The sequence below is a fragment of the Nestor notabilis genome, unplaced genomic scaffold (assembly GCF_000696875.1).
Source record: "Nestor notabilis isolate BGI_N333 unplaced genomic scaffold, ASM69687v1 scaffold29574, whole genome shotgun sequence".
NCBI lineage: Eukaryota > Metazoa > Chordata > Aves > Psittaciformes > Psittacidae > Nestor > Nestor notabilis.
Genome location: NW_009927501.1, coordinates 16,142 through 29,529, shown reverse-complemented (window position 1 = coordinate 29,529; position 13,388 = coordinate 16,142). Strand labels below are relative to the sequence as shown.

Here is a 13,388-nt window from a genome sequence, read left to right as displayed (position 1 = left end):
ACTGTGCTATTTTCATTAACTAGTTAGTCACAAGTTGGACCAAAAGCTTGAAACATTATTTTACAAACTGAGATTTGACACGGCTCACGATTGCCGGACAAGCTTTGTCAGAAGAAGTTTCACAGCACAATTATTACATCAGTTCACATTGGTTTTTGTGTCATAGAAATTCACATTGGGTTGTTCAGAAGTTGGAAGGGGACATTTAAAAGCCAGCCCCGTTGGGGGGGTTTCTCTGCTTAGGTTCCCTTCTCCAGGTTTTTCCAGCACTTCCATTCATTGCCATGGGGTCTGGGTCTGTGAAGATGAACCCCCCACAGGCGGCTGCCACCCGAATGCCCTCCCTGGGTTGCGTCTGTCTCTTCAGCTATGTTCAGGTTCGTGTATTTTATGCAATATAAAAGGTTAGAAGGAAGAGGGGGAAAAAAAAAAGGCAACTCTTGTTCCGAGTTTTCTACCCCATGAACATCGCCGCCGAGAGGCGATGCCAATTCATATATAAATTAATAACTTACAAAACATTACAGTATATACATTACGTAATAAATACACTGTTATAAACAGTAATGGAGGTGTTAGAGCTCAAGGCAGTGCAGGAGGAGGACGATGGTGGACCTAAACCTAGGAGACGTGGAGGGGAGGAGAGAGGAACACAAAGATCCGAGCGTGCAAATTCCACTGAGCCGAGGAGCTGCTGAGGGGGAACGTGTGTCACGGCACGTCACGGCACGTCACACGCTGCCTCATCACTGCGACAAACTACCCTCTATCCTGCTCACGACAGAAAACACCCCGTGGAGGAAAACCCACTGTTATTCCTAGCAAGCGAACGGAGATGGTGCGTGAAGTGACTTTAAATGGGTCGCCTGGGGTAGCAAGAGGACGATTAAAGGTGCAGCGATGCAAAACAGAGAGGGGATTCCCTTCTGTTTAGTCTGTAAAAGTGATGAACTGCAATAAAGTGACAGGTATTGCCATGAAAAAAAGGAAGACTGCTTCTTGTAACAGGAAGAATCAAAAAGGAATCCGTCAATTCTGAAACACTTTTTGTGTCGCTTTTGATACTAAACTCCGTGTGTTTCGTTAAGAGACTCTTGAAAAGACATGAAAGTGTTTACAAAGAAGGCACACAGGTCTGCAGACAGGTGGTCAGGTGGACAGCTTTTATATGGAGAGTTATTAATCAGTAGTTTCTATCAGTCTAACTGGTATAAATTCCAAAGCTAACAGTATAAAATCTCTCAGTTGTGTGTCATTTACTCTTCAGTCACGACCCGAGCCAGCTCCAGGACAACAGGATGCTGGGAGCTGACAAGGATTAAAACCATAACGTAAATCACCTGTTAATTTCCTGAGCAATCATTCACTACACGATCTTTAACCCTGACTCCAATCTCAAGTAGCTGGGGAGATCTGTCAGCCCGTGTTAGACACAGGCCTCAGACCCAGGCTGCAGGCAAGTCCGTGAGACTGCTGCATGCTCCTCAAGTGTTTGAAATCCACTCACACGGGTGGTGCAGGACATTATGTGTCCACAGGAGATGTATCTTCTGTCACAATCTCTATGTTTGCCTCCCTCTGTGAATCCTCTTCCCCTGGCTCGGTCACGCAGAGTGTCTTTGTATTGCTGAAGTAGCCGATGTTCTCACCGTCCTTCTCCGGTCCATCCGAGTCCTCCTCCTCCAGTGTCAGTTCAAACTGGAACTTCTCCATCAGGCTCTGGCAGTCCCTGCCCCGCTCCTCCAGTGGAGGAGATGGGCTCTGAGGTATCATGCTCTGGTACCAGTTCCTGTTGTCCTCCAGCGTGTCCAGGATGTCCTGGGCATCGGGCTGCACCAGGTCAGCCCACGTCTCCCAGAGCGGATGGACGATGTAGTCGATGAATCCCACCTGAGAAACAAAGGAACATGCACACTTAGGGGAAAGGAATGGCCAGAATGGGACTAAAAGGCTCAAATGCTGTTAATAGATGATTTTACAAGCAAAATACCACCCCCTCCCCAGAGCAAGTCCCCAAACCAGCACAGTCTAGTTGCTGATAAAATGAAGATGCTGCGAGGGCTGGAGCAGCTCTGCTCTGGAGCCAGGCTGAGAGAGCTGGGCTGGGGCAGCTGGAGAAGAGAAGGCTCCTCAAGGGGACACCTTAGAGCAGCTCCAGGGCCTAAAGGGGCTCCAGGAGACCTGGAGAGGGGCTTTGGACAAGGGATGGAGGGACAGGACAAGGGCAATGGCTTGAACCTGCCAGAGGGGAGACTGAGATGAGCTCTGAGGCAGAAGCTCTTCCCTGTGAGGGTGCTGAGGCGCTGGCACAGGGTGCCCAGAGAAGCTGTGGCTGCCCCATCCCTGGCAGTGTTCAAGGCCAGGTTGGACACAGGGGCTTGGAGCAACCTGCTCTAGTGGAAGGTGTCCCTGCCCGGGGCAGGGGTTGGATTGGAGGAGCTTTAAGAGCCCTTCCAACACAAACGATTCCCCGATTCTATGACAATCATCTGATACCCAAAGCTGCACATACAACGTTGGGTGAGGCCAATCAATGTCTTGTCTAAAATAAAATCCTGGATGAAAGTTTAACTCAAAGCAGGAGCCACTGGGAAACTTGGCAACTGAGCTGCTGCTCCAATCCCTGGCTGCATGCATGATTTCAAATCTCCCTGTAGGTGTCTGTTCCCGACTACAATCAGAAGTTGGGATTAAGCCATCACTTTGAACACAGACCATCCCACTGAGGGATGCCTCTCACCAGCTGCTAGTGCAGAGGGGCAGTTTAGATAATCCCTGTCTCTAGTCTTAAGCATCAATAAAGCTTCCCTGTCTCCAACAGGATTCCCCAGTGGCTGCAGACAAGGCTGATGCATTGATGGCGGCACCCCTGCCATTACCCCAGGGTATGGATGTGGTGGGCAGCTATGAAAACACCAGCACTCCCAAGGCTGGCAACCCAATGTCACTGTTTTTATGGACTAAATTTTGACCTTTTGGTGTAATTTACTATAGTGTGTAGTTTGTACCTATTCTGAGCCGCTTCAGCACTTCAGCTCTACTCTGCCAAGGCAGCCACCATGTTTCTTTGCGTAACCAGCCCTGGTAGAAATTTCCCTTCCTTTCATTTTGTATTGGGATGAGTGCTGAAAGCAGGTCAGCTCAGCCCAAGAAGTCCGCCTCCTGCATGAAGGAGGACAGACCACTGCTGCCCGACTCCCATGGGATGACATCCAGAGGTGGAAACGATGAGGGCTGTGGCCGAGCCCGTCAGCCCTTCCGCCGGCTGGCGCGTAGGCTCTGAGCTAAATCACTTTTCAATTGTCTGACTAAGAGGACGTACGTCCAGGATGGAGAAAACTCAATGGCCATAAAGAGGATTGAAATTCTTCCGTCTTGGCAGAATGTGTCACTTCTTGCTCTGCTGGACAACATTTCTGTGCAGCAGGAAAATGGCTCTCAGAGGGGCCAGGCTCAACGTGCAGATGTTTGCTTTGGAAATCGCACATGCCTCCTTCAGACACAACAGGATGTCAATAGAACCATTAACATTCAATTGTAACATACTGTGGAGGCCGCTCAAACAAAAAGGTGATGAAAATTTCCTGCAGCACATGTTCCGGAGCACTTTTCAAGCGAAGAAAGAAAATCATTCTCTATGGTTAGTTGATGGCTTTAGCACCACCCAAAACGCTCCAGGGCTACCCAGCACCGATGGTGAGAGATCAGTCCCTTCTGAAACCAGGCCATTGTTTCTTTAAGCAAACATCCCAAATCATGGAAAAGCTGGCCAGTTGGCTGAGAATTGATCTTAAATATTGTGATGTAAAGAGGTCACATACAAAGACAGGCTGAGAAAATTGGGGCTGTACAGCCTGGAGAAGAGAAGCTACTGGAGACCTCAGAGCAGCTTCAGTGTCTGAAGGGGGCTACAAGGATGCTGGAGATGGGACCTTCATCAGGGACTGTAGCGATGGGACAAAGGATGATGGGCTCAAACTGAAACAGGGGAAGTTCAGGTTGGAGATAATGACAAAGCTCTTCCCTGTCAGGGTGCTGAGGTGCTGGCACAGGGTGCCCAGAGAAGCTGTGGCTGCCCCATCCCTGGCAGTGTTCAAGGCCAGGTTGGACAGAGCCTTGGGCAACATAAGCTAGCGTGAGCCATCCCTGCCCATGGCAGGGGATTGGAACTGGATGATCTTAGGGTCCTTTCCAACCCAAACCAATCTATGATTTTCTGATCTAGAGCTTTACAATACTTGCACACTATATTCCAACCAATTCCTTCTGTTTCACTCCACGATGGACATGCTGCCTCCCTATCTCCTCTGCCACTAGTTGGGATTTCAGCAGTAGACATTTTGTGCAACTCCTGATCTTTCTTGCATGGCAAAAATGCCATTTTGAACCTCTGTGAAGTGCACATGTGAAACAAGAAATTAACTGGGGCTCACACGAGGAGCACATGGGCCTTTTCCGGCCAAGCCTTGCGGAAGGATTCATTTCTCGTTAGGTTAACAAATAAGACAGATTTTTCCAACAAAATCACCATGTGGTTGAGTGAATAATTTTGAAACCACTTGGCTTAGCCCAAGAGGACATTTGGAAATAATTATCATCAATTTTGTTACTTATTCAAGCCGAAAACTCTCGATGATGACTTGCTGGAGTCATTTAGAAACAACAACCAAGACACCATTATGTAAAGGTTGGAAGACTTTGAGGCAAACATAAATTACCAGCTTCATTACAGACTAACCGGGTGAAACTTTATGGCCTGTGCTACACAGGTCGGAACAAAATCTGGCCTTGAAACTGTTTAATCTATGAATCAGAACTAGGGATGAACCAGTTCATCTCAAAAAAAGAGATGTATCCAACTCCTTTTAAGGTTTGTATTGACAGAAATAGGTATTTCTTTGACTTCACCTAGGACACAGCAGCTCCATCAACCTCTAACTTAACTGGACAGATCATGCAGTGCACAACTGTTCTGCACAAGGCTGAGTAAAGACTGACATCAGACTTTCCCAGTGTCCTGAAGTGGATCTTGGCATGGAGAAGCTCCTAACCCTGCAGTTCAGTGGGGCTGGCATTGCTATTAACATCTAACATAAAGTGCAACGTCAGTAGGTTTAGGAGGTGCTAATTGAGGAAGCTGGGGGCTTTGAAGGCAGAAGGAGCAGGAGATCAGAACTGCACTTTTTCCAGCCTGGGGGACACAAAATACCCCATCTCGCTCAGGAAACTGGGACACAAACAGTGCAAGATGAAGAGCCATTGGAAAAGATTTGATGCCAAGGGGCAGATAAAGGAGTCTGAACTGCCTCGCCAGCCTATATGAGCTTCAGGCACAGCTGGATGTCAGGGTCAATCAGAACCAATCCCTGAACAGCTGGCTCTTTGCCTAATTATGCTGGAGAAAGCAGATGAATTTGGTCTGTGCTTTAGAAACACAAGCCTGGGCAGTACAGAAGTGCAGCTCCCAGCCAATTACCTGTGATTTTTCCACTGACGCTGTGTGTTTGTCGCACATTGGGCTGATTTCCATCCCTCTCTCTCGCTCTTTGTCTCCCTGCTGGAAGAACTCCTCCATGATCCTGTCCGTCCACTGCCGGTACAGCTCCAGAGACTTTGTGGGATTACTCAAGTCTGCACAATGTACCATATTTCGGAGAACCTGCAATTACATTAATCAGAAAAGTCATAAAATCAAATGGAAAAAGAGGACGGTTTCAAGCTGTATCTGCTTGCTTAGTTCAGAACATTTAACCACAAGACTCTTTGATTATGCAACAGCCTAAAATAGTATTAACATCCCAACAGCTCCATATATGAGACTGGCTTCTACGATCCATTTCAGGAGTATAATGTGCTGTATGTTTCTCAGACATCTTACACAGGGTGCAGTGGTAGCCATGTGAATTACCTCACACAGGTTTGTTTTTGAATGCAGGTGCTTCCCACCATTCAGACTTCCATGCTCTCAGGTGATTAAATACTCCTACTTCATTAAATGACTAATATCCCCTCCACACACACACAAAAACTATGGCTGCAAGGATCTGGACAGCAATAGAATGACCTGTCTGAACATCAGCAGTCCTAAACAAAAATGTAAGGAGAGTTTTCCCTGCTCTTAACAAGTTGGCCATCAAAGTGGAGAGAAGATCAGGATATATGTTGTCCTACTAACTACAAAACCCTGTTCCAGCACTGCTTTGTTATTTCTGCAAATAAAGGATTAGATTAGACAGGGAACAGATAGTACATCACTAATTTCAGCTCGGTGTGAGAGTTGCTTTAAGTACGGGGTTACAAATTAAATTCACAACGCTACAGCAATCTTGCTATACTTTATTGACAGGAGAAACAAATGGGAATAAGCAGCAAGCAAATTCAGGAGCCCTCAGAAACTCAGGCTTGTAAAGGCTGATCAGCTTCAGAAGAATAGGAATGTTTGCAATTGTGTGCTCTAACTGCTAAAACATAATCCCATTTGTCTAAAAAACATGGGACCACCTTGTGCCTCTTCGTGGTGCAGAACAGAAGAAACTTTAGGTCAGTAGCTTCTATATTTAAAAGCCACAATAAAAACAGGAACATGGTTTCATAGAATCCTGGGCTGGTTTGGGTTGAAGGGACCTTAAAGCTCCTCTAGTTCCAACCCCTGCCCCGGGCAGGGACACCTTCCACTAGAGCAGGTTGCTCCAAGCCCCTGTGTCCAGCCTGGCCTTGAACACTGCCAGGGATGGGGCAGCCACAGCTCCTCTGGGCACCCTGTGCCAGCGCCTCAGCACCCTCACAGGGAAGAACTTCTTCCTAATATATCATCTAACAAAATACATAAAATCCAGGAAACCTGGCTGACATACCTGTATTCTGTCTGTGTAGTTGTCCAGAAGGAGGACTCCTGAACTGGTCACTTTCTTGGTTTCCACCATAGTCTTCAGATCAGCTAACAGACTCATATGCTTGGACATATCTGTCGCCAGCACCTTTACGGAAGTGAAAACAGGATCTCAGTACAGGCAACCATACAGAGCAGCCAGTCTTTTGTTCAAGTAGAGGAGCAGCATCTGCATAGCTCATACCATGTCAATGACCATCTTCCTGAGCGTCTGACGCTGTTTCTTGGTCAGGTTCTGGAAGATGTCACAGTGCTCCTCTTGAAGCAGTTTGAAACCCACGGCAAGATGGTGGTTCTCCAAGACAGATTCATCATTGTACATCAGGGCTAGTTCAGAATCTAGCAAAGAAACACAAATATGTGAGTCCAGCACGTGAAATGTGTGATTTCAGACAGCTAACTCTTGTCCTCAGTAATGAAATGTTTATCTGTATGCAACAAATTGGGAAAAGTTTTCCTCTTTGGCTTCATGGGTGCCAAGAGCATGCGGTTTTCCAATCTGAGCACATATGTATATAATATAAACAGCCCTTTGCTCAGTTCTAATGAACAAAATAATACTTGGTTGACTTAGCTACAGGCTTCAGAATCACTGACAACAGAAAGCAAGAATCCTACAAGCACGCTTTCCATAAAAGAACAATACCCATCTTTTGGAATACAGATACATGCTTAGGCTGTTGCAGAGCACAAAATGAACCACAATGTTTAGCTTCATTGTTGTCAATAGCAATAGTGTTATTTATCTTCTATTAACAATAAAATTTGCACTCGGGCCTGGAAGAATTATTTTGCATTAGCAAGTAGTAATGCTCATAAGCTTCAAGGGCACTTCGCAAATTGTACTACAATAGCTTCCTCTGTTAGGAATTTCATTGTAATTACTGATTATTTCATAATGTCTAACTAGTTTACTGCACAATATTTTTGAGAAAGTCGTAATGTGTGACCCCACTGTAATGGAAAATGCAGTTCCATCAGTTTCCAAGTTTGAGGATGAAGTTATGACTGTATCTGTAACAAAACTCACTTGTGTTAATAAGAAATTGATTGGAGACCCCGGGGTGATCCACATCATGAATTGCAGCTGCAAAGATTGCAGCAAGGATTTCCAAATCAGTGAAGACAGCCTAGGAAGGAGAAAAGGAATTTATCAGAGAAGTCCTTATGTTTTATCTCTCAGCAGTTTGGGAGGCTGATGTAGAGAAACAAATTGTGCTTTTTAAATGAGTTTTCTGAGGGCAAGACATTTACACAGAAGAAAGGTCTACAAGGCAGCATGTGCTCTTTAAGATGAAACAGAGATGACAGGCAAAGCTGCTCCTGAAATTTCTCACTGGTGGTTTCCCTGGCAGTCAACTGAGCCCTCAGAAGAGCAGGCAGCACACTGCTTTTTGCAAGTCCGAGTGCTCCTGGCCACTGACTGAGCTTAAGGTTTCCCTTCTATATTCACTTAGGCAATGTGGTGCTTTCAAGCCTCCATCCCACCTTTAAAGACAACAAACAACTGTCCAGCACAAAGCACTAAGCTCAAACTGGGAAACTCACATCCAGCGCGGGGGTAGAGAGCAGAACGTGTGTGGACTGGGCAACATCAGCAGCGTGGAGGCTGTTGTGGTAAGCCACATCAGAGTGGTAGTGGTCTTCCAGTGTCATCATGTACGTCACGAAAGTGTCTGATGAGATCTTGAATGTTTTCAGTAGATCTCGCTCCTGTGTAATAAATGGTACAAGGATACATGCAGATATCAAATAAGAGCGTCATACAGTAGAAGGCAACAAGACAACAAGCAATTAGGAGCTTCAATAGTGTTGTAAAAGAGCAGATTTGAGCAGAAAACCACCAACCTGAAATATAGCATACATAATGCAGGTGAGCGGCCTGTTGTGGGAATACCTGGCCACATTGAAGATGTTGAGACCCCACTTATTCAGATCCTCCAGTTCCTTTGGAAAGGACAAAAAGAGAATGGTTACAGTATTTTCCAAGGGAATTCTGCATTTAGCACTTGTTTTGCATCTTTTGCATTTTCCAAATGTTTAAGAAGATGCAAATTCAATGTTCACTGTGGGAATTAGGCGAGTGCCTGAACACAAGTACTTAAAGCACACCAAGAGAGAGGGACTTGGAAGGGCTGATGCCAAAGCGCTTGTGCAAGGACATTTCTCTGTGAGGCAGGGGAATTATGTGTGATGTGTGTTTCCAGGCTGCAAGAAGAAGTGCCCTGACAAAGGCCCCACAGCCAGTCTGCTGGACATGGTGTTGTTATAGTTTCCTGTGTCTGATAAGTGCTCTCCTCAGCTTCCATCATATTTTTATTATTATTTTAGGGATATTTCCAAGGAATTTACAACCATAGAATATGCTGTTAGGGCGTGGTGCCATTAACTACAGCATCTGTAATGGCCACATCACTTGAAGGATGCCAATTCCAGTTTTACAAGGGGATACAGTCCAGCCAGCCAGTTCATCCCCAGCTTCCAGATAAATCCCAGTTCTCCCAGAACTGCAAGAACCTGTCGTACCTTGGCCAGATGCTCTTCCTTTTCTGTCTTCACACCAAATCGTGAAATGCTGGTGTTATTTAAGCTTGAACTATGCATTAATTTTTTCACTCCACTGATCTGTGTCATGAGCTGCTGTTTTTTCTTCTTCTCTCTGTCTTTCTGGGTGGGAGAAGGAATCTCCACATCATTCTGCTTGTCTGTAACCAAGAAAGGTGGAATGAGTCAACGTTGTTGGCAGTGTGAGCGCCATCACACCCCCCGAAATCAACCCTTAGCTCTGCTGACTAAGTGGCTCTGCACCAGTTCAAACCCACATGTTTCTGCCGGGGACTTCTCTATTTTGGGGAGTGAACTGAATCAAAAGCAAAGCAAAACAGTCACATAACCTCTGTTTGCCCTTGGCAAGGCTGACCCTTCCCACTGAGCCCTGCTGGGACACCAAGTGCCAGGCTGCTTTCAGCACAGCCATTGTCAAACTGCATCACTTGGGAACACAGCACATGTTCAGGACATAGCTCTCCATGCCTGAAGGGCACCAGGTTCTGCTTCGGGATAGATCTCAATTAATTTTTATTACCTATTTTCAGGAAAATAAAATATATATTCAAAATAACACATTTTTCCTCAATAGATTAAGAATAGATACAAGACTGTATTTTCATATCCACTCTGTTGTTACTTATCAGGGCCAAACCCATCTCCATACCCCCTGCTCTTAAAACACCAACCCAGTAACAAATTGATGTCACTGATTTATTAACGATTTGCCCTTTACTTATGTATAGACTATCATCTATTACATGTATAACATATATAGATGGATAACTATATCATATATAAACACATAAATACATAGCATATATAACAATAACGTGTAGAATAACACAGGCCATATTTCTGTTGTCACACTCAGAGACAGTGACAATATTTGTGCACATTAAGCAGGCATCTATCTAGTGGGGCACAAACTTGGCTATAGAGATGTGTTGAATAAATAAATCTATCCACATATGCTACTGGTCTGCCTTCACCACCGATTTATCTGCTGCGTTAGAACTGAGATAGAGAGGCTCATTACTTGCAGACTAACCATGAACTCTTAGGGAAGGCTGCTATGATCCCTTTGCACCTTTGCATCTCTGAGGACCTCTGGAGGGACTAAGCATCGAGGCATTAGTTACCTTTGCCATGGCTTAATTAAAAATCTCTGAAAGAAGAACTACCAGTGTGTCTGCAACTCTGCAATTAAGAGGGAAACCATTATTCACAGCCACAGTAAGCTGACATCAATGGGTGTTTCCCTTGTGTCTTTCTGCTGAACAACAGAAGGACTTTCCTCTATATAATCTCTTCAGCAATGACTAACACCAGGGTAGCGTAAAATGGACATTCTTAATAGAAATGTCTAGTTTGTTAAATCAAGTCCTTATGGTGGTGGCAACAGCAACACCCTTCACCCTCAGGAAAGGGCAAGTGCTGAAAGGCCATTCTGATCTTCCCCATTTATGTGGTGTGAGCAATGACAAAAGGGCCTGTAGGGACAGGACAAGGGGAACGGCTTGAACCTGCCAGAGGGGAGATTGAGATGAGCTCTGAGGCAGAAGCTCTTCCCTGTGAGGGTGCTGAGGCGCTGGCACAGGGTGCCCAGAGAAGCTGTGGCTGCCCCATCCCTGGCAGTGTTCAAGGCCAGGTTGGACAGAGCCTTGGGCAACATAATCTAGTGTGAGGCATCCGTGCGCATGGCAGGGGGTTGGAACTGGAAGAGCTTTAAGCTCCCTCCCAACACAAACCATTCCAGGGTTCTTCTATGAAAACCACCAGTTTTCATCTTTGCCTTTCATAGGGACTTAAAGCTGGAGTCCTTGCTCTCACTGACCAAACTGACAGCAGGGCCGGCCCTTCTGGTGCCTTGGTTCTTGGTGCCTTCCTCACCTCATTTCATAAAGTCTAGAGACTGAATAAAAATGAAGGTTTTAATATCTGTAAGTCAGTCCCTCTAGTAGTGGTTGAAGATAAATTAATGTCCCATCCACTTGTTTCTTTTGCTTGCTTGTTCAGCTTCCCCAGTTGTAGACTCTGGTTAGTTTGGGCATTCATTTAATTTTCAATCAAATTTTAGGAAGGGAGAAAAAAGTAATTTATAAAGGTGTGACAGCATGACTTCCTAAAAAAAGCTTTAAGAGCCTTTTAAAAGCTTTAGTCATTTCTTTTTAATATGAGCAATTAAGCTGCAATCTGTCCCAATCTGGTGAGCCTGCGCCACTTGGCAACACAGCCCAAAGAGGTTGAGTGGCCCTCAAACTGTCACAAACCAGGGAGGACGTCACCGTTACGAGAGTATGTGAGAAGAAGCAGAATAGGGATGAATAAGACCCATTGTCAAGACCTGCAAAGGGAAATGCAGTTACGGGACCCAGCCCAAGTGCAGTGAATAATAGAGCCCCCTTAGCACCAGAGTGGCTTCAGCTAATTAGCCCCTGGTGCTAGAGAGACTCCTCTAACTCGACTGTAGGTGTGGTTTATGGGTTTTGTATTAGGTCCACAGTATCAAGCCACACTGGGTGTCTCTCTGTCCCATAGATACATGCCTATTGGCAAAAGCTGCCTCAAAATGCCATGGTTGTCATGCTCCCCAGCAGGCTGTGTATGCTCCAGGCCCTCCAGCTGAAGGAGCAAAGCAGCCTTGCTTCTACTCCCTGTATTAAGTCACGTTCTGGATGTCATGACGAAGCTGAGTGATAAGACAGGGCAAATGGATTCCCACAAAGCAGCTACAGACTTACATAGATTATTAGTGATGTGATGTGTCCTAAATGCACGCAGTAGTTCCAGTTCCAACTGGCTACTGAAATCACTTCAAAATCCCTTAATGGGAATAATTGTGTGTCATACAGTGAATGCATTCTGAGACGTCTTAACCGCAGGGCACGAGTCCTCCACGAGCTCCAGCAGCCCACATACACTCAGCACTTGAAGCTGCTGGACTCAGCAATATAGAATCCTAGGGTTGGAAGAGGGGACCGTAAGGCTCCTCCAGCTCCAACCCCTGCCCCGGGCAGGGACACCTTCCACTCGAGCAGGTACCTGGCCCCGCACACTGCCAGGGGTGGGGCAGCCACAGCTTCTCTGGGCACCCTGTGCCAGCGCCTCAGCACCCTCACAGGGAAGAGCTGCTGCCCAAGAGCTCATCTCAATCTCCCCTCTGGCAGGTTCAAGCCATTCCCCTTGTCCTGTCCCCACAAGCCCTTGTCAAAAGCTCCTCTCCAGCTTTCTTGTCAGCCCCTTCAGGTTCTGTGCTAAGCTTCATTTTATATGCAAATGGCCACAAATTCCAAAGCTGCTTGAGAACACAGAAAATTCTAGTTTTTGTAACAAATATATTTTGTAAAGCCAGAGGATCAATTCCTGTCAGTAGTCCTACAAGCTCCAACAAAACTAATGAAATGCAAAATATTCTCTCTCCTCTTTATTCTGACTTCCAGTGCAAGATGAGCAAATACACAGAGTAATCTATAAAATAAAATGTCTGTGCTGAACCTGCTTCTCTGACCCCTGTCTCTGAAGGGGGAAGATGCAGCTGCATGAGGCAGCAGTTGCAAGGATGAGAGGATGCAGTTGGGCTTGCGTGACTTTGTCCTTTACATAAGGTCAACCCAAAACGAAATACTGCACAAGGTATCCACCAGCAGCTTAATGCAATCTGAGCAGAAACCTCTTTTCATTCGGAGAAGGCATTCCTCTGTGGATAGACTTATCCAAACCCTGTATTATTTCCCTCCCTAGATCCATTTTGAAAGTGAAAAATCAAAACTAATGCTCTGCCCTAAAGGCAAACTGGGCACAAGTGCTGACTGGTGGCTGTGAGGCTGCCATTCATCATGAGCTTTGAGTCACCCGAAAGCTTGGGATGTGATTCCTTACCCAGGAAAGTGTTGGAAATGTACTCGGACACCTGGTTGCCGGAGCGGCTCATCTCGGAAAGGTGTGTCAG

The 13,388-nt window shown here is 45.9% G+C and overlaps 1 protein-coding gene across 1 annotated transcript in view; it reads right to left on the bottom strand.

Annotated features, from left to right (window-relative positions):
* Positions 1-1,524: 1,524 nt before the first annotated feature.
* The window catches only part of PDE4B (phosphodiesterase 4B, cAMP-specific), a 12,697-nt gene continuing 833 nt past the window's right edge, over positions 1,525-13,388 (bottom strand). The window contains exons 2-10 of the mRNA XM_010014083.1: positions 13,319-13,388; positions 9,416-9,594; positions 8,738-8,836; positions 8,438-8,602; positions 7,920-8,019; positions 7,074-7,228; positions 6,855-6,977; positions 5,477-5,659; positions 1,525-1,890 (exon numbers count right to left, since the gene is read on the bottom strand). Of these exons, the coding sequence (XP_010012385.1) occupies positions 1,525-1,890; positions 5,477-5,659; positions 6,855-6,977; positions 7,074-7,228; positions 7,920-8,019; positions 8,438-8,602; positions 8,738-8,836; positions 9,416-9,594; positions 13,319-13,388 (1,440 nt within the window). The remainder of the gene's footprint in view (positions 1,891-5,476; positions 5,660-6,854; positions 6,978-7,073; positions 7,229-7,919; positions 8,020-8,437; positions 8,603-8,737; positions 8,837-9,415; positions 9,595-13,318) is intronic.